The sequence below is a fragment of the Pocillopora verrucosa genome, chromosome 1 (assembly GCF_036669915.1).
Source record: "Pocillopora verrucosa isolate sample1 chromosome 1, ASM3666991v2, whole genome shotgun sequence".
NCBI classification, from domain to species: Eukaryota; Metazoa; Cnidaria; class Anthozoa; order Scleractinia; family Pocilloporidae; genus Pocillopora; species Pocillopora verrucosa.
Genome location: NC_089312.1, coordinates 4,485,106 through 4,511,746, shown reverse-complemented (window position 1 = coordinate 4,511,746; position 26,641 = coordinate 4,485,106). Strand labels below are relative to the sequence as shown.

Below are 26,641 nucleotides of genomic sequence, written 5' to 3'. Positions count from 1 at the left end.
TAGCGATTTCCCATCCTTTGAACAACCTGACCTACCCAATCAGTAATATGATAAATATTATTTAAACAGAAAGACTACGAATATTTTTCTACCGACATCATCAAAAAACACTAGGGTAAAACAATTACGTGATGTTTACACTGAAGTATAATTCCTCCTGCTTTTAAAGTCCGATTAATTTTCAGACGTCTTGGAGTTTTTTTCTTTTTTGACCTGGTTTCTTAGCTCTTAAATATTTCTAGATATTTTTTAGCCAAATACCAGTCTGTGTTCGACTTACCCTTCTGCGGGTCTGGCGTATTTTTAAGCCAACAGAAGAAAAAAAACGAACAAAAAATTAAGTCTGTCCCTCGAGCCGAGTAGCCCCCGCCGGCAGCAACTCGTCCAGCCAGGGTACAAAGGGGACCTGGGTATGGAGAGAACTGCGAAATGAGGTGTGTTCATTTGGATACTACAGATAAATATTATTATTATAATTACTAATATTAATTGTTTGTCTTGTTTTTTTGTTTTTTTGTTTTGTTTTGGATTTTTTTTATTTTTTTGAGGGGAGGGGGAACGGCAAGGTAAATTATCGTGTAACACAACCAAAATCCTCCGCCCAGTCCCCTATGCGCTCCTTAGTAGACCTGAGTTTTAATTTTGGGATTTTTTCGTGCTGAGACACAAATCAAAGACGGTTCTAGCATTAAAAAAGATACTTCACCAATAAATTCCTTGACATCGTCAAAGAAGTAGGCCACTAACACTGAACAAACAGAGAATTTCTTCTTTGTCCCACGCTCGTAACAAGACAAAAAACATTTTCTATATTTCTTTACCGAGCTCAAAACTTACCATCTCTCCTTATTTCTTTCTTTAAACATTACGCTATTGACATTACTGATCCTAACAGTTTGCAGGACGCGTGTCATATGAAGTTGGTCATAGACCGGAGACCTCGCTTACCGTTGAGTCTCTGTGGCTCAGTGGAAGGAGCATCGGAGCGCGGAATCCGAAAGTCTGAGGAATTCGATTCCTAATGGGGACTCAGAATTTTTCTTTGTCCCACGCTCGTGACAAGATGAAAAACATCTTTCTTTAAAAACAGAGGATTGTTCCCTATCCTTTGCTCAAAGTCCGATCCAAAGTTTAAATAATAAATCCCGACCCAGGTTCCCAACGTACAGAGATAAAATAAGAACTCTGTGACTCTTCCAGCTGATTGATTCAATTTCAATTTGCCTAACGAACAACAGCGTTTACGTTCGCGTGTAGAGTAAAATTCGCCTGTTCAAGTGATGAGACTCGTTCCTTGACTGTGGTCATCAGATTCTTCGTTACTTTCCGCGGGGATCTTGATTTCTTGCCACCATGGATTCGGATTTGCTTGTGGACTTACAACTTCAGTATGATTATTTATTCAAAGTTCTGATGATCGGCGATTCTGGCGTGGGAAAATCGTGTCTTCTTCTTCGTTATGTTGATTTCGCCCACAGAGAGGCATACCTTAACACAATTGGAGTAGATTTTAAAATAAAAACCATCAAGCTTAATGGGAAAAGAATTCGTCTTCAAGTTTGGGACACTGGTAAGTGGATATTGCGTATGGCGGTGAAATTTTATACGGTAGAATACATAACTGACAATTTTTTTCCCAACTTTTAAATCCAAGGGTAAATATGTACCTGAAATTTCCTCTAGGGCTTCGTTTCAACATGATGTCTTTGTTTCGCTGTGTTTGTTCTCTTGAAAAATTAATGGCTTCCGAGTTGTTGCTTGAAATTCAAGAACATTGCTTGTTGTTAACGATCGACAGTCAGCCCTTTTATCTTTCACTGTACAAGATTGCGGGAGAAAATCGACCAGCGCTTTTAAACTACTTTAAGAAGCACGCCAATTTTCAGCATCCTTCGCACAAAACTGTTTGCATTTTTAATAGCAATTCTGTGGCACCCTGAAGATGTTGTTAAAAGAACTGACGTACAGATTTGTTGTTTGCGTTTTTCTTTTCGTAAACCGAAAGTAAATTGATTAAAAGATCACGTTGCGCGCTTAAGAAAAACAATGCTGATCGGTCAAATTCTATGAGAATTATTTAATTTTGCACACATTACGTATTCACGGTACGAAATTTACAGATTGCTGGTGTTGATAAACACAGGAAACTGTATTGTGCGCGAGTGTTTGACTTCCTTGTAAAACAAAAGATTTCCTGAAGAGTAAACTAGAAGCCATGAATATTTCTAGACCTCGATCAATTTGCGCGAAGGGTAAACAACACCGAAATATTCGATCTTCATTATCCGTTGAAATCTGCGCTCCGTCCCTGTGCCAATTAGTGGGAAAATGTAAATTCGTACGTACTCTTGGTATTAACAACGATAAATTTATTATTTTTTGTACCGTCGCCTCTAATCCCTAAATGAGAAAGAAAGCAAATTGATTGATTGCATTTGGAAGAAAAAAAAGGATAATCTACAAAAAATGTCGGATTTATAGTGGAAAAACGAAGGGTGATTCAAGTCCTCTACGTTCGGAATCGAACCCAGAAAAATATTTTGCATGTTTTCTCATGCATATGAAACTACGATAACAGTTGTCAGAAATGTGATTCACAGACAGGCTGGCATATATCAAAAGTTATATTGTGAATATTTGGTCTTAGTAAAAATCAGACAGGACATTTGTAAGAAGTCTGGATAGAACTGGGGAAATCTTAGTTCAAGTATGAACAGAAAATTGAGATCGTTAAGACGAGGCACCGGCAGAAATAAGCCATTTGGGCTTTTACGTGCAATCAAATGTGATATTTTCTCGTCATCTGATGGATCATCGGGACAATGTGCGTCAATGGATGGTAAATATTAGTGAATAATAAGCAGTTCTTGAACAATTATGCATAAGAGGACACTAGGCTATCAACTTACAAAAGGAAATTTATGGCACTTAAAGGATTGTTTCTAAAACATTTTGGCTGTGTGGGAGTTTGTTGGTGTCCTTAAATGACAGGAAAAATTTGTCATTCTGGTGAAGGCTACGTCTTGGCTATTTGTCTAAAAATGAAAGCAAGGTCAGGTGTTTCTTTTGATTTTGGTACAATGCCACAGTGGTTTTTAGTAAGTATAGAAATTGTCATGGCAATTTGCACATTGATCGCAATAATTTGAGGATTTTTAAAATGGATTGGGCCTTGAGGTTAAAGCAAGACTTTCAGTCTACATAAATCAAGGTAAAACCTGCAAAATTCAAGTTCAAAATTCTTAAACTGTTCTTGCTACCCAAGACCCTGTGTTACTCTAAAGAAAAACAAATCATAAATATACATGGGCACAGTAGTTCCATGTTTCAAAGTGACAAATGGATTCTATCTTACCATGTGTTGAATCAGTTATAGATCAAAATGCAGGTAGGACTAAAAAGTGGCACACAAGGAGCAGCTGAGTGTATCACGGATGTTCCTCATCACATTTGACCTCTACTGTGGTCTATTGCTGTACAGACTGATAACAACATGGAATCTATTCATATTTCTTTAAAAAAAGAGCTGAAGATGTTTATGGTGATGTTATCTGTGTCTGTCCTCCAAAAGATCATTATTTAGAACTAATCAAAGTGTTTGAATAAATGAGCTTATTGTGTAATCTTATTCCACCAACATTTCATATTTTTGGTTTGGATACTTAAAATTTTGTTAACACATAAGAAAAAAAACACAAAATTGAACCAATAATTCAGAAGTTTTGTCTTGATATTTAATTGGGAGTCAGTACTCTGATGTTTTATACAACTGCACAAAGTGGAGAGCAAATAATGTGTGAATCAAGTACAAATCTTCTCTTGCTATCGTACAGTTCGTTATTTTTGTACTGTAAAAAAAAAAAATCTGTTTTAACTAGTTTGCTACATCTGCCATGTTTCTCTAACCCCTTTGCTTTTTCTGGCCTTCTGAGAAATGAGCAGAAACACTTAGCAGCAGTTAGATAATAAATAACTTATTAAACATTTTGATGTGTGAAATTGCTTAGTACTTTTACTCATTGAAAGTATTTTGGCTCACCCTGCAGACTAAACAAAAGTAGGCACAACTCATGAAAATCCTCAGCGATGCTACACACCAGAAACATCTAATAATAATTAATATTTATTTTGTTGCAGCTGGCCAAGAAAGATTTAAAACAATAACATCCTCATACTACAGAGGAGCACATGGGGTTATGATAGTCTATGATATTGCAAGGAAAAGAAACTTTCTCTAAACCTCAATAAATGGCTGAATGAGGTAGGAAAACATACGCCAATCAAGGAGTCTTGATGATTCTGGTCGGCAACAAGACAGACCTTAATTCACATCGTCAAGTTTCCACCGAAAGTGGTGCAGAGTGGGCTGCTCGTAATGACATGCCTTTCATAGAGACAAGTGCTAAAGATTCTTTTAAACGTCACCGAGGCTTTCACAATGCTTGCTGAGCTGGTAAATAAACATGTTAAAGACACTCAGACAGAGCAAAGGGCATTTGTGTTGGGGATAATCTTGATCGTGGAATTCGATCAGGAGATGGAAATGAGAAGGAAAAGTGGTGGCTGTAGTAACTAGAGTCTTAACCCTTTAATTCCCAAGATCTCCTAAGTAATTCTCCCTACTGTCTCCCATACAGTCTTGTGATATTAGTTTAGAGAATTTGGTATTGGATCAACTTGTAGTCCCCTAATTGATATTTCTCTTTATTTTAATCAGTTGTCTGCTTGAGATTGTATGGATATTGTAGGAGGACATTCTTTCTTGGTTGGAGGGTTAAATATTTGTAGTTATTGTCGATTAAAATACTGTTTTGGTGATGGCAGCCATGAACAACAGATTTAACAGTATACGTCAGGGATAGACAAGGCTGTTCTTGGTCTAGGTAATTAAAATGTATGAGCAGATGGCTTGCATGTTAAAGAAAGTTTTCCAGAGTGGCAAATATAGAAGCCTATAATGAGAGTTGGGACAGTTTGCAGAAATCTGACATTAATTCATTCCTTTATTCTTTATGTTGAGTACTGTAAACTATCTACTAAGATGTCTTATACTCCTTCCTTCCAAAACGGTTTTTTTTTAGAGATGCCTTTAACAATTTGTTCGAAATTCATAAAACAAAGTCCTTGAAAATTACACTGAAATACAAAGCCAAGCTAACTGGAGAGTAATGTAGTTCAAAGAACCTTCTTTTTTCCTCAGTAGAATATCCAATATTCTACAGTAATTTATCGCTGTTCATGTTCAAGTCATTATTTTAGAGTTTGGATTAGTTTTTAAACCACAAGGTTAAATGTGTATAATTTAAAATATTTTCAAGGTACAGTACCTAGTAATTGATTATCCTTGTCTTAGAGATCTTCTTAAAATACTTCTCTCGTGTAAGTGATTGAAATTGATGGATTTTTGGCAGTAAAAGCAATATGATATGAGAGCTCTGTTGATTAATGCCTGGGGAAGATTGGCTGTAAGACAGTTGACGTGTCACAATTCGCAATAATAGCTTGACTCTAGAACTGAAAGTGACTTCACATCTTGAAAGAAGATAATTAGATTCATGTTCATTTATTATAATTATAACCACATTAAATAAGGCATCTGTTGTCTTTTTTGCTACAGCTGTATTTCCTAGGGTTTAATTTGGTGGAAAAAATCCTCAACCTGACACAATAAGAATATTTTTTTCACTTTGCCATAAAGTGGAGCAAAAAATACAGCAAGGACAGGATCAAATTTAAATTTTGTATATTTAGTGAGTCTACATTCTAAAATTGCCAAATAATTATAGGTATTCTATTCATGTATTCCAAGTGACATTAATGGATTCATCAGATAAAACTAACTTTTAATTTGTAAACAAAATCATTTTTCAGTCTTTTCCCAAAATCATGACCACAGGAAACAAAGTTGTCGCAAAAGTAGAATTTATTAGTTTATTTCAGTCTATTAAAGAGTTTTAATAGATAAAAGGGATGAATTATTAATAAATTTTACATATGTTTGTTATAATATGTTTCTGATGCAAGTTTGATAATAGGAAATGAATCATTAAATTTAAAATTTGTTTGTTATGTTATGTTACTGATGGAAGTCTGAGTAGAGTGTAATAATTTTTTACCCTAGCCTCTTAAATTCAAGATCTCATGTAATTCCCCTCACTGTAAGTCAAACATCTCTGGGACTTAAATTTTTAAGAATTTGGTACCTAAGCAAACAATATTGTCACCTGCTTGAAAAAGTGATGATATTGTAAAACGAAGTTCATTTTTAGTCACTTCTAGTGGGTTAAAGTTTAAATGAGGTAGACTTACAAAATACATAGGGTAAAATTTCCGCACAGCCCCGTACTATTGTAAAAACAAATCTGTTTTTCCAAAGGCTATGTATTGCTTTTGTCATTGTTTTCTCTATCCAAGAACTGAAACGCATAATGTAGTATGGGGCTGTGCGGAAATTTTACCGAGAAAAGCAACAGAAATGACAGATTAACCTCGGGGACAAAAGCGTTTTCAAAGAACAGTGCAGAGTAATATGGAAATCTTCCTGAAGTTTGAAAGAGCAGAAAGATTTCTCTCGTTCTTTAATCATAAATTGAGAAAACTGTCCATATCAACCACAATTAATTTCTGTACTTACAAAGTAATTCCCATTAAGCCGTTATCGTCATCTTGCGTTTCAAAATGGACACCGCGTGACCTGGAACGAGCTTCTCTATCCGGGCTTTCTGCCTAAATCCTCGTGCACTATGGGAAAAAATATGGCGGCTGATGATTTGCTTTTTCATTAAGAATTAACTTGTGAATTTTGAGCTACTTCATTGCAGATTTTCTCTGTGATCCGAGTCTAACTGACTTTTAAAATAACAGGTGAGTTTCTCAGTTCTCATCTGCACGCGTAATAGCGACGATGAAAATACTGAGAACAGCAGGAAATTTGTGGAGCACGCATTGTCCACATAAATTTTAGTTGTTTTACATTGTAAATCAAGCTTGAGTCAGGTATATCTAGATTCTACATAGTTAAGGTGTATTTAATGGTTGCGGTTGCAAAGAAATTAGAAATTCATGCCATGTGTTTTTAACTGTTGTCAAAACATGCGTGATGCAGATGAATGGGAAAACTTCATTCAATTTTGGCAATATGTTCACTTGAATGTATCTCTTAGACTCACAGTGCTGTATATCCATGAGGTAAGTAACTGCCAGTGGAGTGGACATTTCCATTTATCAGGAATCTTAAAAATCCAATTGTTGTTTCTCCCCCCCCCCCCCCTAGCTACAACACATTTTGTTGTAAACCAATTTAATATGGTAATTTTGTTTTAGATCATAAGTTTGCTCATTCTCATAACCTGTTTGCTAGATGATATATGGGTAATATTGGGAAGAAGTTAAATGTTGATCATTTCTGGGATTTAAGGGGTCAAGCAGAGTCATGAGTTTTTACAGAATTAGATGTGCATGTTTAAATTGGTGGTAGACTGAAATCCTGAGTTACTTAGTGTGATCTTTAACTCCCCTTCCCTTCCCCCCTTAAAAAAACCACTCTAATTGAATTTTCAGCTGTGGTCTCCTGGTTTTTGTACTCTTACTTTGTAGGATTAAAAAGATTTGGCTAAACAACTTTCAGGTCACATATATTTAAATTTTTAATTAAACACTTTTTGTTTCATTTTAGATCAGCCATGAGGCACAGTATGCCCCCTCCTTTGATGGCCCAGAGGGCTGTCCCACCAAATGTGAGAGGACCCCCACCTCGTGGACCCACAGGGCAAGGTCCCAGAGGGTCTTTATTGGGTCAACCACCTGGAGGTTTTATGAGGGGACCGTTTGATCCAAGGAATATGATGAACAATACAAGACCGCCTTTTGGAGGACCTCTGGGCAATGCTCCCATGTTGCCAAATATGCAGGTTTTTCTTTTTATCACTTCATCCTAAGCTCATTTTTTTGCACTGGTTATTCCAACTCAATCAAATGAAATAAGCAATATTAATTAACAGTAATTATAATGATAACATACATGTATTATTTATTTCATTTAAAAGTGATCAGAAACCCTTTAGAATTTGTCATGCTCCCAACTTGTGGCTTCATTCAAAGCTTAGTTGGTGATAGTACCCAACTACTATCTTGCAGGCATGGGTATGAATCACATCAAAGCCTGAATTTTTTCAGCTTCCTTTGTCTGTAAATTGTACCAGTTAAAGCTCACCTACAAGAAACATTTCTTTGCTTAACCCTTTACCCCCCCCTATAAGAGACTGGCATCCTATTTCTCCTCACAATATCACCCTTGAATCAAACATTGAGGTCACGAGAATCGAGGAAATGATCATCAACTGCAGCAGATCTTGATTATTAAACAAATTCTCTTTGTCAACACCTTGGGAAATGTATAGAGAACAGTATGGAGAGTATGGATACTGATGTTAAGGGTAAAAGGTTAATCACGGAGTTAAAATATAAGTAATTAACATGAGACAGACAGGGAAGGGTTCAGAGGGTTAAATTTAGCCCTTGAATTATACAAAAGAACTCTAATGTAAGGAGACTGAGAGATAATGTTGCACTGTTGGAGCAGCATCACTGTGTTTGACGTGGTGTGATTTGTTGGTTTCATTTACCTTGATGTCTGAAAATTTGTCTTGTGATCAATAATTTTAGTCAAGGCCCATGATGCCAAATCAAATGCCACCAATGATGCCAAATCAGCAGCAAATGCCGATGCAGATGGCTCAGCAGCAGCAGCCATCTCAAGGCAAAGATCCACCTATGATTGATACCAATGGTGACATGTGGTTAGAACACAAGACTTCAGAAGGAAAAGTGTATTATTACAATGCAAGAACCAGGGAGTCTGCTTGGGAGAAACCCAAAAACCTTGTTACTCCACCTGCGCAAAATCAACAGCCTGCCCAATCTGGACAGCAGACATTGCAGCCAGTTCAAGTAAGTTACCTCTGTTGATTAAAAGTCATGATTACCCTTCTCTAAGTTTCAATTGCCTGTTTGTCGTGTCTTCTGCCTGTATTCAATGTCACTTTAATCTCAAGATCAAATTGGTTATTATCCTTACTGACTCCTGTACATATCATCATTTATTAGATAAGAAAATTTGGTTTTTCATCGGGATCAAATCCTCCAACTGATAAGTTTGTCTGCCATCTTATGCTGACTGCAAGAACATATTTTGAAATTGTAAGAAGATATTACATATCAACTACTTGTGGAAGTTAAATGGTTAGCTGAATTGATTTAGAAAGGATATACAATTCTTAGGTTGTAGGTCTTTTGAGTTGGTATTACACCAGTCCATGCAGATGATAAAGGGTGATGTGCTTTTGATTTGCCTTTAACTACACTTATCTGTGAAGTTTGTTTTATTAACTTTCATTGACCTTCCCAACTTTAGGGACAAAACATTCCTCCTGAAGGGCAACAGCAACAAACACCAGCTGCAGAGCCAGAAGCAAAGCCAGGAGATACAGTTAATACGCAGCAGAATCAACAGCAAGTGGGAACTCAGAATGGTGCACAGCAGGTAGCAGGCAGCACTAATGTAACAGCAGATAAACTACCACCACAAAAGTAAGTAGACATGTACAAGTGTATGCAATGCCTCCATACTGTTCTCTATACATATCCTAAGGTGCTGACGAGGCAAATTTGTTTAATAACCAAGAGCTCCATAAAATTGGTGATCATTTCTGTTATTCTCATGTCTTTAATGTATGATATGAGGGTGATGTTTTAAGGAGAAATTAGATGCTATCATTGCAAGGGGTCAAATGGTTAAAAGTAATAACAAGAACATCCTCTGCAATGTACAAAATAAATGTTATTAAAAAACTCTTTGTTTTTTGTGGCTATAATTCGAGAATTATAGATCAAGTTTTCAGTAGAAATTGTTGAGTTTTAATACTGAACAACAGGTGGTGATAGTGTATATGAAGTTGTAACTGGTTCTTCTTATGCATCAGTGTCATAGTGTTATGTCATGAAGTTTGTTCCACAGCCATACTCTCAAGTATTTGAACACTGATTACTATCTGTGTGAAATATGTGAATCAGCTTGCGTACATTGTGAAAGCTTTCGTTTTTTTTCAGTGTCCAATAAGAAGGTCTAGTTTGAACTCCAAATTCTTGTCCCAAGTTTTTTTGCCTGGCATTTAGGAAATACTAAATGTGTGACATGTTTGATTCTTAGAGGTTTAACTTCCTTCTTGTGACGTTATTTTGTTAACAGCAATCCTGGTATGCCATCACCTGGTCCTTTCCCATCAAGTATGCCACCTCCGCGACTGCCTCCCCCAGGAATGATTCCAGGTATGATGCCACCACGCCTTCCGCCAACAGGTATGCCTCCCCCAGGTATGCCTCCTCCAGGGCTGCCCATGCCACCAATGGGAATGCCACTGCCTCCTAGGAGTGATTGGTCTGAGCATCGTGCAGGAGATGGAAGGGTGTACTACTATAACTCCAAGACTCTACAGTCTACCTGGGAGAGACCAAAGGAAATGGACCAGCCACTACCTCCAATGCCAGGGATGCTTCCACCAGGTAACTGAGTATATATATATTAAGTACAATATTTCAAAACATTTGACCAGATCCCTTTCAGGTGTAGCTGACCACTTGAAGCCTTAAGGTTTTGATCCTACAAGTTGGGTCTGTATCACAGCTCTGAGAGACATTGTTCAAAGTCTGTTTTATTTGACATATAATGACTGGTAAAATAAATGAAAAAAGAAATGAAATGGTTCTTAGATATGGGGGGGGGGGGGGGGGGGGGCAAAAGGTACAGTATATACCTCTGGGTGTTAATGAGGGTAAGTTTCAAAAGAAACTGACTAGTACTGCATCCGTGGGGGATAATACAGGATAATTTGGTGTTGTCCACTGAATTGATAATGTAAGTTGGTTACTCTAAAGAATTCTAAAGCTGACATTGCAAGTGTTAGCCCTATGTGAGAGCAAATGGAGGAATTATGGAACGAAACCATGGGGATTAAGAGTGCTAATTTGAAAGAAAATTTTTGTTCTTAAATGCATGTTAACTAGATTAAGGATATAGATCACTTTGTTCTTCTTGAAGTGAAGGGTTTTTCAGTCGTTGACAAAGGTCTACACCTGTAAACGTACTTGCAAAAGTGAGAGGCTCTCAGTCATTTGAATGTTTGAAGTATGCTACATCCTTTATGCTCTAATATCAGTATGTTGCTCTCTTCACAGTTTCTTTGGTACTAACAAGGATATTTTTTTAACATTCAAGAGAGCTTCTTTAGTTGGCAAACATTTTCCTTATTCTTAAGACTGTAAAGTTTGATTCAGTTTTGATGTTGTAATGAAATTACTTTTCGTCATGTCTAGGTATGCCTCCCCCAGGAATGATCCCGCCTGGAATTTTTCCTGGGCTTATTCGACCAGGGATCCAACAAAAGCCTCCCCCTGTAGGAGGTACAGGAGTCATGTCAGATTCATCCTCTCAAGGTAATGCTGGGGATAAGGAAAAGTCCAAGGAAGGTGAAGCAAATGAGGAAAACAATGAAGAGAGCAAGACAGTGAAAGGTACCTCAATTAAAATCTTTTCCATTTTCATTTAAGTCTTGAGGCCTTACTACTAGATAGCAAAATTGTACATGTGCTATTGAAGCAAATATCCAAGTTTCCACAGCACAAAGAAACAAGGTGTATTACTGCTCCTCCCTTGGATGGGATGTAAGTCTGTTACAGGTTAACCTACCTGCTGCATTTCATGTAGTCTTTCCAACAGATTGCTCATACTCATTTATTTTGAAATTCCTAGGTACATTTCTTGTAGTTATGACATGCAACTATCAGTAAATGCTGCAATTTGATTTCTGCTCTTTTTTTTTTGTGGAGGTACCCCCCCCCCTTCTTTCCTATTCCAGATCTTAAAAAGCTCTTTGACATGAGACTTAATTCAGTTGTTGGGAGGCAGGAAGGGGTTGCAGAGTGAGAACGCATGGAGTGATTATTTACTTGTGCAAATGTTAATGTACTCCACAGGTTTTAGTTAGGATTATACCCAGGCAGCCATGCTTCTAACATTATGCATAACTTGTCTATGAATTGGATTTATTGAGCATTTCTATATTGTTCCATCAAAAAGATGAAGAAAAAGAAAATGATGAAGCTAAGAAGGATGAAGGCCAGGAAGATGATGGTGACAAGAGCAAACCTGTCGCCAGTCAACTAATTCCAGGAACAAGCTGGTGTGTGGTATGGACTGGAGATGAAAAGATGTTCTTTTTCAATCCTACAACGCGACTGTCCATATGGGAGAAACCAGAAGAGCTGGAGGACAATGATAAAGTTGATGATATTGTCAGCAAGGGACCTCCTAAAAGGCAACCGTCAACTGAATTAAGTATGGGATACTACAAAACATTTTACTGACATTTCATTTTGATTTTCACTAATTTAAAATTTGATATTGAGTGTTTGTGTTTTGATTTGCTCACAATTAGAGAGAGAGAACAAGACTCCAACAGATGAAGATACAGATGAAGTCCCTCCAGCCAAAAAACAAAGGTTCACAAATTCTCTTCTTTAAAAGAATCTTTAAGAACAGATTATCTAGTAAATAGTTTAAACCAATGACATGTTACATTAATAAGAGGTTCCATTTTGCACAGTGAATAGAAATGGTAATGCTTTCAAGACACTTAACACCCTAACATCATTATGTATTTTCTCTGTACCCATCTCCCTACATTTTGTACAGTGCTGACAAGGAGAATTTGTTTAACAATCCAACCTTTTGGTGATCATTTCCTTTATTCTCATGACCTTACTGGGCAGTCTAGGGGTGATATTTATAAGGAGAAATTATATGCTACTGTCAGTAGTCACTCTTAGGGGTCTAAGGGATAAGAGAATCAGACAAACACAACAAATGCTGAGCACTTTTGGTGTTAATATTAGGACTGCAAGTCAAAGTGAGGAAGTACTTGATGAACCAATGACAGAAGAGGAACTCAAGGAAGATGTGCCACAATCGAAGCCCTATGAAGAACAGGCTCCGCCAGCCGAAGAGCCTGTAGCTGTAGTCCAAAAAACCAGAAATGTGCCTGCACAGGAGAAGAAAAAGATGCTTTCGCTTGAGGAGAGAATGAAAGAGTTCAGAGAAATGATGTTAGAGAGAGGGGTTGGTATACAGTAAATTTTGTCATTATAAAGCACAGTGACATAACAAACAATTTTGATGTAATCCTTGTACTCCAAAGATGATGTCAACCATATGCTGATAATATTTCATATTCTCATTACATACATTGCTGAGTGGTGTATGGTTATTAAAGGGAAGAAATCCCTTGTTAATGTTCTCTTTCATACCCAATACCTCATAAGTCACTCAACTTACTATCTGCCACACAATTCTGAGAATGTTACATGTAGTTCAGAGAATTTGGCATTGATCCCCAAATTATTATTTACTGTAAAAACCCACAGATAAGCCACACCTTTTTTCCAAAAATCGTTGCTAGAAATTGAGTGTGCGGCTTATATGCGGGAACATTTGAAAAAGGTGTCATGAATGTTGCGTCCGATCTAATACCTGGTTACTAAGCTTCAAATGTTCCACTCATGTTCTTGCTGTAATGGAAAAGTCTATGGAAAAACTGTGTTGAATGAAGAAATTCCTGTCAACAAATACCAGAAAAAGATCAATCATTTGTCAAAGTTGGTAGAAACAATGTTCATTATATTATAAAGTGCTAAAATTGTGGGTAAGACTTTGAAGTATTTTCTGTTGCAATGTTAACAGTGAGTTTACGTTCAAAGAACAGTGGATGAAGAAGACTTGTCAAGACTTGACCTTGGATTTCTTTTGATTTCTTTCAAAAAACATTTTTTCCAAAATTTGAGCTGCTAAATTCAGGGTGTGGCTTATCTACAGGTTTTTATGGTGTCTCTATTCACATCATTTGTTTGCTTGATTGTATTGATATTGTGACAAGAAATTTTTACTCGGTCACTCATAGGAGTTCAGGGATAATTGTGAAGAAGATTTAAACTTAATCTAAATTGTTTTTAAGGTGACTGTAAGGATGGCTTTTTCTTGCGAGTGTTCTGTTAGATACTGGGTAGATTCACCTACAGTGTTATTTAAAAAACACACTCTCTTGTTGGATAAACACAGAATCACAACAGCATTTTACTGAATTAAACAATCACAAATATTTACTTTTTGTAGGTGTCGGCATTTTCAACCTGGGAAAAAGAGCTGCCAAAAATTGTATTTGATCCTCGATTTTTACTGCTGACCCAAAAAGAACGGAAGCAGTGTTTTGAAAAATTTGTGCGCACACGGGCAGATGAGGAGAGGCAAGAAAGAAAGAATAAACTGAAGGCCAAAAAAGATGAGTTTAAGGCTCTGGTAGAAGAAGCTAAAACTGCAGGAAAGTAAGTTTATTGATTTCTTCATTACAAGCTGTATACTGTGAGTCATAGCAAATTTTGAAAAACTTGCCTTCCAGGTCTCTGTCCTTTGACAGAAGACATACTGTAAAGTGACACTTATGAATGCCAGCTTTTTCAAATTTGCTGTAGTCCTTCATCTACTTTCATTTCATTAGCATCTTGTTGATGACCAATACATAAACATTGTACATGACACATGTTATATTTTCAGAACATCGTTCAGTGAGTTTGCTATGAAGTATGGAAAAGATGATCGCTTCAAAGGCATAGAGAAGATGAAAGAAAGAGAGACTCTTTTTACAGAGTTTATGGCTGAGCTGAAAAAGAAGGAAAAAGAAAATCTGCGAGTCAAGCAAGATAAGGTTAGTCAGTTGCTCCTTTGGAGACCAGTGAGAGAGAGTTGTTGTGGCAATTTTTAAGTGAGTGAGACAGGCGGGGTGGAAGGTTACAATGAATGTGTGAAGTCTTGCCTTTTCAAGAAATTAAACTCTGCAACATCAATTGGGAATGTTGCTTAAGGTTTGGATTTACAGAGTGGGTGAACAGACATTTTAGTGAGATTTAAGAATGGGTTTGCTTAGAGTGAAGTGTGAATGTTATTCTCCTGGTAAGACTAGGAGCAGACCCTCTTTTTCGGCAAAGTATGTTGGATGAGCCTGAAAAAAAAAACTGGTTGAAAAAATTGATGTTGGTACATAGCCTGGAACCCTGAGTTCTGCACAACATGCTAACATTGATTAACATAGTTGGGGACTGCTCATAGTCTGATATTTGGTTAGCACATGTAGTGGCTGATTAAAAAATGAAAATAATATGTTTTGAAAATAGTTGACAGAGTACAGGGTGTTGGAATTTGTTTAATTTCTTTCCTGATGCCATAAATCCTTGTGTAGTTGTTACTCTAATTGGTACATTGTAGATGTCACTTCAGGAAATTGTCTGAATTTCTTAGAGCTAGCAAGTGATTCATTCAGTGATCATCAGACCTGCAAACTTTTCCAAAAAGCCTGTGTGGGAATCAAGTATTGTGAAGTCTTTGATTCAGGCATTTAATATGACATTAGCTTCTCAAAATGAATTATCCCTGCCCTATTTTTTGAAAGCTGTGTTCATTCTGCTCATCACTGTTCCACATTAGTTTCCAGGTTATTTTGTGTGGCATAGATCCCAAAGCCCCATGAGATTAGAATTCTCCAGCCCAGTCTCTTGATCCTCTGTTTGCAGTTTCATTTTGCTTGTCAGTATGTTTTAACCTTGTATCCGTCCATCTAATACAACACAGCACACAGTTGGCAAGGTTGCCTTGGCCTACAGTGAATTATGTTGCTTCTTTTTTGATCCTCTGTCTGTTCAGTGTTAAACCTGCCCCACCAGGTAACTGAGTCATTTCATAGCATTTATATCATTGGTTAAGACTTACCTGTGTACTTCAAGGATAACCTCAAAGTATTTGGGTTTATCAGGGTAGTACACTTGTAAGAATGTTATTGAAGTGTAGTGCGCAATAATGTCACAACTTCCAGTGCTGTCATAGAGCCCAGTCAATTGGATACAGTTTTGCTGAAAGTCACATCTGTAAGCTTGGTTATATTCTTATCACAAGTATTTCCAGTTCAGAGTAATAGTTTGACAAAACTAGATGGACAAGAATTCTGGTACTGACAATGAATTCACTCAAAAATACACTTTATTTCTGAAGTCAACTGAATACATCAGCTTTCTTGGGATTATACATTAGGGCACCATTCGATCAGATCTTTCAGACCTTTTTATTTTTTTAAATTTTTTTTTAATTATCTGCCTTAAGTATTGTCTTTGGGGTAGAACATATATGTACCAGTTTGAAATACAAATATTGTATAGGCACATACCAGATGAAACCAAACTTTTCCTCTTTGTACCTTTTCTCCTTTGGGGTGTTTGTAGTGATTGAAATAAACAAAGTAAAGTCCCTTCTTTTTCCTCCTTACCCATCCATTTGTGCTTGTAATTTTAAAACGACATTTTGGAGATGATGCTCTGTAAACCTTTTCCTTGAAATGAAAAACCACAACAGCAACAGCATAATTATTTCTTATTTCAGACATTTCTTTCTCATCAAGCAGATTTTCATTGTATCAGGGTGGAATGAATATTAATGAAATGATTTGCTTTTATCAGATACAGAGATGTGGGCATACATGTTTTAAGAGATTTTTTTTTTCCTAGAACACTAGGTATTATTTAACACACAAATTCTAAAAAATGGTACTCTGTGGAAGGTATCAACTGAAATGAAAGTAAAATTGAGAAAGATTTAGGAAAGGGCCATTTTGCTGCATAATTGAAGTCTCTATACTTAAGCACAGGATTAATTCTTTCTTTCACCTGCATCCAGAAAATCTTGCCTTTTTAAAAGTTCATGACTAGGTAAAGTTCACCATTCAGACACAGAAAAAAAAAATATGTTAATATTTTCTTAAATGTCTGAAAATCAACATCGTAAGTATTCACTCACTATTTGTAGTCTTCAAAAAGATGAAAGGTCTCATGGTTTGCAGTACTATAAATGTGATGCCTTTTTGTTATTATTAATTTTTCCTTCTGTTATTTTGGTTCCTACAGATTCGTAATGATTTTGAGGAACTATTGGATGAACAGAAACTAGACAATAAGGCTCAGTGGCGTAAGGTTCGTCACAAGATAGAAAAAGACCCTCGCTACAAGGCGGTGGAAAGTTCTTCACAGAAAGAAGAGTGGTTTAAGGAACATATTGAACAAATTTACAAGGTGATTTGTTAAGGGCCTTTGGCATGGAATAGTGTACTAATCACTCTAAAAAAGGCCCCCTCTTTAAGTATTTTTAAGTATGCTTTAAGTATTAAGAATAAAATTCATATGGTCAACTTATCATCTCAGAAAGAAGCCTCTGTAATCTCAAATAAACACCAAGATGTCATTTATTATTGATCGCTATTTAGTATATGCACATTAAAATTTACATTTACAAATTTTGATTTGTAGATCATTGTCATATGTTGTATGTGCTGGTTTTCTACAGTAGGGTGTTTATTTTTGTAAGGAGTTTGTGATATTTTTCATCTTTTGGTGGTTCCGGAGGTGTTTGAGATAATAAAACTTTATCAACCAGAGTGAAACTGAGGGAAGGGATTGGAAGGAGTCAGAAAACCTTAAATTGTAATCCAGCACCACAAGTCAAAGGACTACAAACTCAAGTTTTTCAAAGTCTATATTTGCCAACCATTTATCATGGTGTGAGTGCCACAAATGAAATTTTGGTCGCCAGAGAAAATATAGAAAGAACATTCTGTGCAATATTACATTATATTTAATGCAAATTGTCATCCCGCTTCATACCATAAATTTGCAACATGCTTGCTGAACACAGGTTACCAAATTGGTCACTTGCTCTGCAAATTTAGTGACAAGATTTTTCTATTTTGCCCCTGCAACTGTAATAATTGCAATCTGGAGCATTGCAGGCTTCAGAGTGTAAAGAGTGAGTATCTGGTCAGAGTTGATACAAACCTAAAACAGAATCTCCCTCCTCTTCAACCTGCAGAAAGAGAATGCAGATAAGGAAAAAGAAAAAGAAAAACAGGAAAGAATAGAAGCAAGTCTCAGGGAACGAGAACGTGAGGTCAGAGCAAGTCAAGCTGAACTTGCCAAGGCCAGAGAGAAGGAGAAGGAACAACACCTCAGAGACAAAGCTGAACAGCATTTCAATGCATTGTTAGCTGATATGGTAAGGAAGAATGTAATCTTTTTAGTAATAAAAGTAAGTATGGGCTAGCACCTGCATGTACAGTCACAGCAGCTGTGACTAGCTTCAGTAGGTTGAAGTGAGTAGGAAGATGATGGGTTGTGAGTACATTTGAAGTAATCAAACAAAGTTGTCAGTTCTTTCAAAGAAATTGATGAGCAGTGTCCACAATAGAGTGAAATAGTAAACTTATTATCCACTGGAAATCAAGAAAACCATACGTTTGTCAGCAAATTTTAAAACTCTGAGGTTTCAAGAGGTTTTAAGAGGTTTCATTAGCTGTTTGCAGAACTTTAAAGCCTATTTATTGAAAAAGCAGCTTTTCAAATTTTGCTGCAACTGTCTATTTATATCTCATTTGACCAACTTTGAATAAATAATCAACTAACTGTATCTGTAGTTATTTCCTTAATTTGTCACTTTGCCTGTGCATGGAGAAAGGCTGAGAGTTTGACAGCTAATGAAAGTTAACAACCTTCAGTTCTCAGTTGACAGACAAAAACGATCAAGATGTCCAGCACAAAAAAACTTGTTATATATCATTTCACTGTCTACAGGTTCGCAATGCAGATGTAGGCTGGAAGGAGACAAAAAAGACATTGCGTAAAGACCATCGCTGGGGAATGGCTGATGCCCTGAGTAAAAATGACAAAGAAGCACTTTTTAAAAGCCACATAGAAAGCTTAAACCATAGAAAAAAGGAGCAGTTTAGAAAACTATTGGATGAAACTCATGAGGTATGTTAGTTAGAACCTCTTAATTCCAGTCTGTTCACTAAATGTTGAAAGCCAGATTGGAAGAATTAAATTGTATAATTGGGAATTACAGTATTTCCTTGAACAGGTACCTGATTTCATATAATTATTTTACAATTCCACCGAAAAGGAGGGGCACTTATTGGAAGGAGGGTGCTTAATGTGGCAGGGGGGAGGGGAAATTTCTCATTCTCCTGTACTGATTATGCTGTTGTTGAAGCTTAATAAGTTATAACTAAAGTGGCACTAGAAACAGATTTTAACCCTGATATGGATTATTTTTTTCACAGCTAACCCTTACTTCATCATGGCGAAGTATTAGAAAACTAATTAAAGAGGACCCCAGATATTCCAAGTTTTCGAGCCAGGACAGAGTAAGTAAACAGATGATGATTAAGAAATGCATTTGCTTGAAAGAAGCCTGCTTGTAGCTCTATATGTATCATATTTTGAACTCCACAATTTTTTTTTGGACAGAAACGTGAAGAAGAGTTTAACCAATATCTGCGAGATAAACTGGCAGATGCCAAAGGGGACTTTCGGCAATTACTGAAAGAAACGCATTCACTAACATACAAGTAAGAGAAGGCTAACTTTCATCATATTACAACCTATATAATGTGAGTCAGGAATACTAGAGGTTCCTTGGGCAGTCTGAAGGTCTACATGTAGTCCTAAAAGGACCATTGTGGGTAGTAATGAAAGATGTTTTGACAACCCAAGTGCAAGTCTTCATCAGACAGACTCTGTCCCTGACAATGACTTTTGTGCAGGTGGTTGCAACATCAGTCATTGCTACCAACGGCTGTCCTTTGTAGGACCACTCTCATATAGGAAAACAGAATTCCTTACCAACTGTTTCTCCTGGGTGCGATCTATTTAATACTGTAAAACTGGAGCTCTTGTATAGTGTTAACAATTGGAAACTTCAGTGATGTAGCCCAAGGTGGACCACAATGTGACATGTGTGTTCCTTTTCCATTCATTGTTTGTTTAGTTTCTTTCAGTGCCTCCCCACTTCTTTTGCTTCCTTCTTGATAATGTGCTCCTCTGACTCACACTAATGTGACAAGTGTACTGAAACATTTTCAGTGTTGTCAACCTTCTGCAACCCTAAGGCTCTTCTCAAAAAGCACTGAATTGAGCAGACCTAGCTAACCTATTTTCATAGGAGAATGCCCTGGAGTGAGGTCGAGCACTGTTTTTTTTTTTTATTTCTCCAGAACAAAGAAACAAATTGATGAATCTCATAAACATCTAAAAGATATCGAAGAAACTCTTAAGGTGAGTGCTCTTCATCCATTCAAATTCAAAAGGATACCTTTTAATTTTGACACAGTATAACCCTTTCTAAACCTGCCATTGTAAGTAGGTGGCCTTTGTAGGTATGTTGAGAGTTTAATAAACATGAGGGTTTGTTTATTGTTGGAAAAAAAAGTTGTGAAAGAATGCCATGTAGTTTTCACTAATCTATGATTTAAGTTTTTAAGTTTTTATGGAGAGGTCAGGATAGGATTGTGAGAACAGCTATAATCAATTTGTATGAAAATGTAAGATTGAGAGTCTTAGATTGTGAAAGTTTAGTACAATCACATCACTTATCATGGTTAAAAAGGTTGTACAGTGGTGAGAAAGCTTGTTGGAAGTGTTACCTCAATCATTTGCTAAAACCTTATAGAGGATCCTTTCTTCTTTATAGTGATTATGGCCCTCTAGGCTCATAAGTTCTTAGGCTTTCTTAAAGGGGAAATGAACTTAGATGTATTTATTGTTAAATTGCTTGAAAAGTTGCTATTAATTCAATATGAATAGTAATCACAGTTTTGCTTAACAGAAATATTGTTATGTCAGAAGTGTGGTACAGTCATGACTGTCACTGAAGTCTCAATTATGAACTTTGCAACATCATTATTAATCTTCACATGGTTTGATAATAACTGTAGTTTGTTCTCAAAGAGAGAATATTACCTTCGATCAATCATTATTTCTCCTCCCTGTCTGACCTTGCAGAAAGACAAAAGATACTTGATACTGGAATGTGTTCCAGAAGAACGAAACAGATTGCTCAACAGTTACATTGATGAGCTGTTCAGGACTGGACCACCCCCTCCTCCAACAGCTTCCGCACCATCAAACAGATCCAAAATGCATTAATGAAGAGCACAAGAATTGCACAATGAAAACTGACTTTTACTCTCTTTGAAGTAAATGATATTGACCTGAATTTCATCACAAAATACCCTTGATACTTTTATTCAGTAAATACATGAAACTCTTTGAAATTTGATTTATCCTATGGTCCTTGAAATTCTGTTTTAAAATCTCTATTAACTGGTTTATGGCCTTTTTTTTTTAAATGTTGATGAGAAAAGATTTGACAGAGATTGTCTTTGGCCACAGTGCAGGCATCTCATAAAATTAGAGTGAGTTTATATTACAAGCTGGGGATTGTTTATTCAACCCATCATGTTAGATTTAGAGAGGGGGATTGACCCCACCCCATCCTCTCCTTCTTTTTGACTATTCCTCACCCCTTTGGTACAAATTTCTTCCTCTTTCTATTCTTCCCCTTCTATAAAAATCACAGATGGCAGCTATAATTTTCACCAAGAAAATACTTAGTGGTTGCTTGCCAATCAACAATCAGATCTTGGGAGTTACATGGTTAAGACAGCTTTTGGTTTTACTCTTGTTTTGAAACTGAGTTACCTTTGAAAGAGAAATGGTTTAAAGACAGTTTAGAGGTACCTCTCTTTTGATTGATTTTCAAGCTTTATTTTTAGACTGAAAGCTTGAAATTTATCTGGGATTGGAGAGAAATGTTTAGCATTGCTATTTTTACAAATTGTGCCTTCCTTTTTGCTCTTTGCCCATAACATTGTAAATTTTGCATTCATCTTGGAAAATCATATAAAATGGTGCAGTCAGTTTAAAATACATTTCTTTAGGCAGCATTTCTACCAAATTTTCTTGAAAAATAAAAAGGAAGCAAGAAAGATTAAGCTCTTTTTTGTCTTGTATGCTCATATCTTGGCCACTAAGGTGAGAAAAATTAAGATATGACTAATGTTTGCTGCTAAAAAATATTATGCTGTAGTATTGTCATTTTTTTCTTCATTATTTATATGATCCTTTGGAGTGCATTTTGAACCTCAGTATTTTAGGCTGAGAACTTCAATTTTGGTACTTACTCATTGTTTTTTTATTTTAACCCGTTAACCCCCCAGAAGTGATTAACATGTAACTTCACCATATAATATAAATACATTATCCAACAAACAGGTGATAAGAATACTCAAACTTATCAGGTAGAAGTTATCTTAATCTAACAAAAATTTCTCCTAATTGATTTGAGAGGAAATGTGTAAAAGCTAGTAGGGAGAATTAACAAGCAGATCCTTGGAGTCAATTGATGTGTTCTAAGCTTAGGTCTTGCTTCTCAGCGTATGCAAGACTCTGTTATCCTTTCACCATTTCCATTCCATCTAGTAGTGTTTTTAAAAATCTTCACCCTTTCATGTAGATTGTGATAGTAAAAAAAAGGGTGGACCTTACAATAAAAGTCTTTGGAAAAAAAGATTGTTTTGTTTCCTTTTTTTGTCTTAAATCATTCAAAATGTACTTGCTGCCAAGTAATGTAATTTATCAGCTTCTCAGTCACTTCTAGCCATGTTATGAGAAAACCTCTTTAACCTTTCATCATGTTAATGTGCTTTATTACAAGGAAGTGTCTTTGTCATGAGTTTAGTGTCCAAATAATTAGTTCACAGTTGAGAACTGTCTTCCCAAAACAGCAAGAAATTGGACTTCTTGAGGGCATTTTTAACTTTATTCGACTGATCAAAAAATAAAATGGATTTGTACAATTTTCTTTTCCATTCATTAGAGTTTTGAGATATTAAGAGTTACAATTGAACTGCAAATCTAATAGTCTAGGAAGTCAGCAGCTGTCTCCTAAGCAACAGTGCTTATGAATGGTTTTTCATTGCAACTGGCATGAATGTGCAATGTCTCTTGAGATGATACTTTTTTTCCATTTTCTTGAATGACTGTTCTTGTCAAAACAATACCCATAATCTGTTTCTAGTATGTGGCTGTAGCGAGCCAACCTATACCATTGCTGGTCATCGATGGAATGCATCATCTCAATTGTGGTTGGTTCCCCAGTGGCACAAGCCTGACCAAACATCTTTGTCAACTAATAACAAAATGAGAGTACAACTATTTACACCATTCTTTAATTAATAGATTACATTTTTAGGTGTAAAATGGATAGTCTTAGATCTTAACAAAATAACTAAACTAATCTAGTTGTGCAATGTAATTCTCCTTGTCGTCACATGAACAGCTTTTCATCATATCAAAATCCTATTTTCACTCAAAGCCAATTAAACTATTTTCCACAAAATACAAATTGATCATCAGCTGTTTTCTCCTAGGAAAGATAGGAATAACTAGAATTAAGGAAACAATCAGACTTTAACGTGTTCTGATACGACAAATACCACTGAAGTCTTGTAAGACAAGTAAAAGTGAGTACTTGAAACAGCAAGGAGAATATTTATCTTGATCACTGGACAAAAAAGAAGTGCCTAACTTCTTATTATGTAATGATGGATGGGTCACCTACATACATCATATATCCAATTTTTCAAACTTCAAATCCCAAATATTTCCTTGGAAAACATCAGTCCACTTTCATGATCATTGTAAAATCTGCCTTTTAGGGATGTAGTATGCAGAACTTCATATTTTTTTTTGCAAAAGAATATATGCAGGTGACCAGCATGGAAATTTATCTCTATGTAACATCTGATGAGTCTTAAGGAATACTTCTATTAAATCAACTAACTACAATTATTGTATTGTTGTAAAAGAGCATGGTTTGAATAAGAAAAAAGCTCTTGCTAATGAGTCAGGTAATAGATCATGGAGTTTTAAGATAAAATGATCCTAATGGCACTTAAAGTCCAGGAACAAGTAATGTATGTATTTTTTTTTTTTGGATAATAAGGTCATTTTATGCCCATGAAAATGAAAACGTTATAAGCAAGTGTCACTAAACTATTACCTTATACTGTTAGAGGAAACTTAAAACATTAAATTAAAAATCTAATGGTAATATACAGATTAGAGTGGGGAATATAGCCACAAACTAGAAAACCTCAGTACAGATTGAGACTTTGTTATACTTGAAAGACTTGTACATGTAGTATTTATCTACTGGCATCAACACTGTTGCATGCACAGTCAGTGCAAACACTAACTGATACCACTGAACCTTCAAATTGAAAATTTCTAGGAAATGAGAAAGCTCATTTACATAAAAACAATTATAGGGCCTCCATTACCTGAACAGCTGAAAGCAAATACAAAGATTCAGCTGTGTTTCATATCACCACTTTGTTTCCCTTGGCAACAAATTTAACATACAGTGTACACATAATTTTTTTTGGAATATTTAGGTGCTTGGATTAAACAGTAAGGGTGTTCATTTTGTGGCAACGTTAAATTATAATTCAAATTTTATGTTTTTCTACTGCTAAGCTGCTATGAAAGCAGTTTATAATTAAAGAAAAAAATTCACATTAAAATATTGTAAGTGCTATGTGAAAGATATTCCATGATTTTGCTTTTCTTGCACCATACATTTACTTACATCTTAGAAATTTATTTTTCTTAATTAAATAATTTGAACCAACAGCAAATCCTACAGAAGTTCACTTGTTGACCGAAAAAAAAATAAAAAAATAAAAAAACAGCAACAGACAGAATAAAGAACAATTTTGATCACATGAAAATTGAATTCAGTTTTGGCTGGTGGTACAAATCTAAGCTGTTAAAGTAAGGGGTTGCACAGTTTCAGAAAGTGGCATATAGAAACTGTGACCCCGATTATCATGACTGTAGAAGTACCCTCTCTGTGGGCCTGGTTGCCACTGCTGGATTCCCTGTGCAGGACAACTATGAGGTCGTTCGCCAGTGAAGGTGTCTTTGTAGGTTGTATTCATTGTCATCTCCCCACTCATTGGCCTGTGGGCATCATGACGGGCAGGTTTGGCTGGAGGTACATACTGCCCTCTATAGTGACTTCGCATTGTGGATTCACCATGGAATTTCCCAGATGGTGGTCTGTATTCATCGGGTCGGCCACTCCTTTGAGTTCCTTGGAATTCCCATGCCTTGAATGCATCTTTATGTGTTGTACTATCCTCAAAAGGCTTGCCAGATGCAAATGACGTGACTGGAGGTTTGGCACTTTCAGCTGGTGGTATGTCCCACTTTGGGTAATCATGCTGAAAAGTGGTGTTGGTTAAAAACTTGGCTGTTGGTGGTCTGTAGGCTTCCTTTGCTCGTACTTCTCGCTTGGGAATCGCCCAGCGCCTATAGGTCACACCTGTGGTAGTGTCTCCTTCAAATGGCTTATTTGACTTGATGACATCCTGAATTGGCTTGAAACTAGAAGCAGGCCTGCCACCTCTGTAGGCAAAATCATCCATAAATGTGGTATTTCCTTTGAAAGGTTGGCTGGTAGTGGGGCGTTTCTCAACAGGTTTGGCTGATTCAGCTGGGAGAACCTGTTTTCTAGTGTAATCAAGCCTAGTAGTTGTGTCACTCTCCATAGGACCCTTATTCACACGGATTTCTGAGTCTGGCGGCCGGATCTGTGGACGTCTTCCCAAATAGTATCCAGGGTAGTCGGTTTGAAAGATGGTTTTACCATTCATTTTGCCATCTCGAGCCGCTGGCATGGCATCTGGTTTCATACTTTCCATCTTGCACAGCCTCAAATCCCAAGGCCTGTAAGTATCTTGATGGACTGTACTGCCGTCAAACGGACTCTCATGAGCATGAAACGTTGCTAGTGGCTTGGCAGATGTAGCGGGAGGGACCACGGTTCCGGGATAGTCATGTTTGTAGCTGCTTTCACCAGCCATCTGCCCTTGCGGCCTTATGTACGGGGCCTTTTCGCGTTTTGTCGGAGGAGCATACGAATGTGGGACATAATCAGTCGAATAATTTGTTTTTTCGTCCATCGGCTGGGACGAGTTTTTGACCGTGTATTCTGGTTTGAACGGCAATCTGCGGTCGAGAGGATGTCTCTTGTAGCGATCTTGATACTCTGTAAATCGACATGGATGAACTGGAGTCTTTGCTTCGGGTCTGTGGGCGCATCGATGCCTCCTAAATATTAAAAAAATAAAAATAAACCTTCCCTCTAATTTCCTAAATAATTCTGTTAAACGCTACGATTATAGACATCTCCTCATGTTCGTAAAACCAAAAGTCATTGAAAACACGCCGCGATGATTGAAAGCAATGGGCAAAACAGAATCATCGATAATGAATAGGAAATGAAAATTTAGAAATATTTCACTTACCCACACGTACAAATCTGACAAATACAAAGTGTCTTGACCATCTTGAAAGTCTCCTCTATTTCAAACGCAAGTAATCACAGCAAATAAATCCGGTCAAACCACAAACCCCATCTCTCTTCGTTTTCATCAAGCAAGTTGTTTATGGCCGTTGCCATTGCCGCTTCTGTTGCCACGCGCGCAAGTGAACTTGGTTAATAACAATGGCTATTGTAATAACGAGCTCTGATTGGCTAAGTGGAATTTAATTGGTGACATATGTAAAGGAACATGAATTGATGAGTATAAACATGTGG

General features: G+C 36.6%; 3 protein-coding genes across 3 annotated transcripts; 2 read left to right on the top strand and 1 right to left on the bottom strand.

Moving 5' to 3' along the window:
• The first annotated feature begins 1,353 nt into the window (after positions 1-1,353).
• On the top strand, positions 1,354-6,329 carry LOC131800196 (uncharacterized). The gene is given in 6 exon segments (XM_059117891.2): positions 1,354-1,570; positions 4,138-4,232; positions 4,235-4,264; positions 4,267-4,413; positions 4,415-4,499; positions 4,502-6,329. Coding segments are annotated over 6 exon segments (642 nt in total). The 3' UTR covers positions 4,570-6,329.
• A 1,350-nt stretch (positions 6,330-7,679) lies between these two features.
• LOC131800195 (transcription elongation regulator 1-like) lies at positions 7,680-22,541 on the top strand. The gene is made up of 17 exons (XM_059117889.2): positions 7,680-7,910; positions 8,665-8,949; positions 9,413-9,588; positions 10,247-10,560; positions 11,371-11,568; positions 12,134-12,391; positions 12,492-12,555; positions 12,949-13,171; positions 14,222-14,430; positions 14,660-14,810; positions 17,053-17,217; positions 18,011-18,193; positions 18,769-18,948; positions 19,257-19,340; positions 19,444-19,544; positions 20,190-20,250; positions 20,977-22,541. Exons 1-17 carry the CDS (start codon positions 7,683-7,685, stop codon positions 21,118-21,120), a joined length of 3,024 nt encoding a protein of 1,007 aa, XP_058973872.2. The 5' UTR covers positions 7,680-7,682; the 3' UTR covers positions 21,121-22,541.
• Positions 22,542-22,781: 240 nt separating this feature from the next.
• On the bottom strand, positions 22,782-26,496 carry LOC131800202 (stabilizer of axonemal microtubules 2). Its single transcript, XM_059117896.2, has 2 exons — positions 26,349-26,496; positions 22,782-26,151 (listed from the first exon to the last, which is right to left on the bottom strand). The coding sequence occupies exons 1-2, from the start codon at positions 26,387-26,389 to the stop codon at positions 24,798-24,800; spliced, it is 1,395 nt and encodes a 464-aa protein (XP_058973879.2). The 5' UTR covers positions 26,390-26,496; the 3' UTR covers positions 22,782-24,797.
• Between the last annotated feature and the right edge of the window lie 145 nt (positions 26,497-26,641).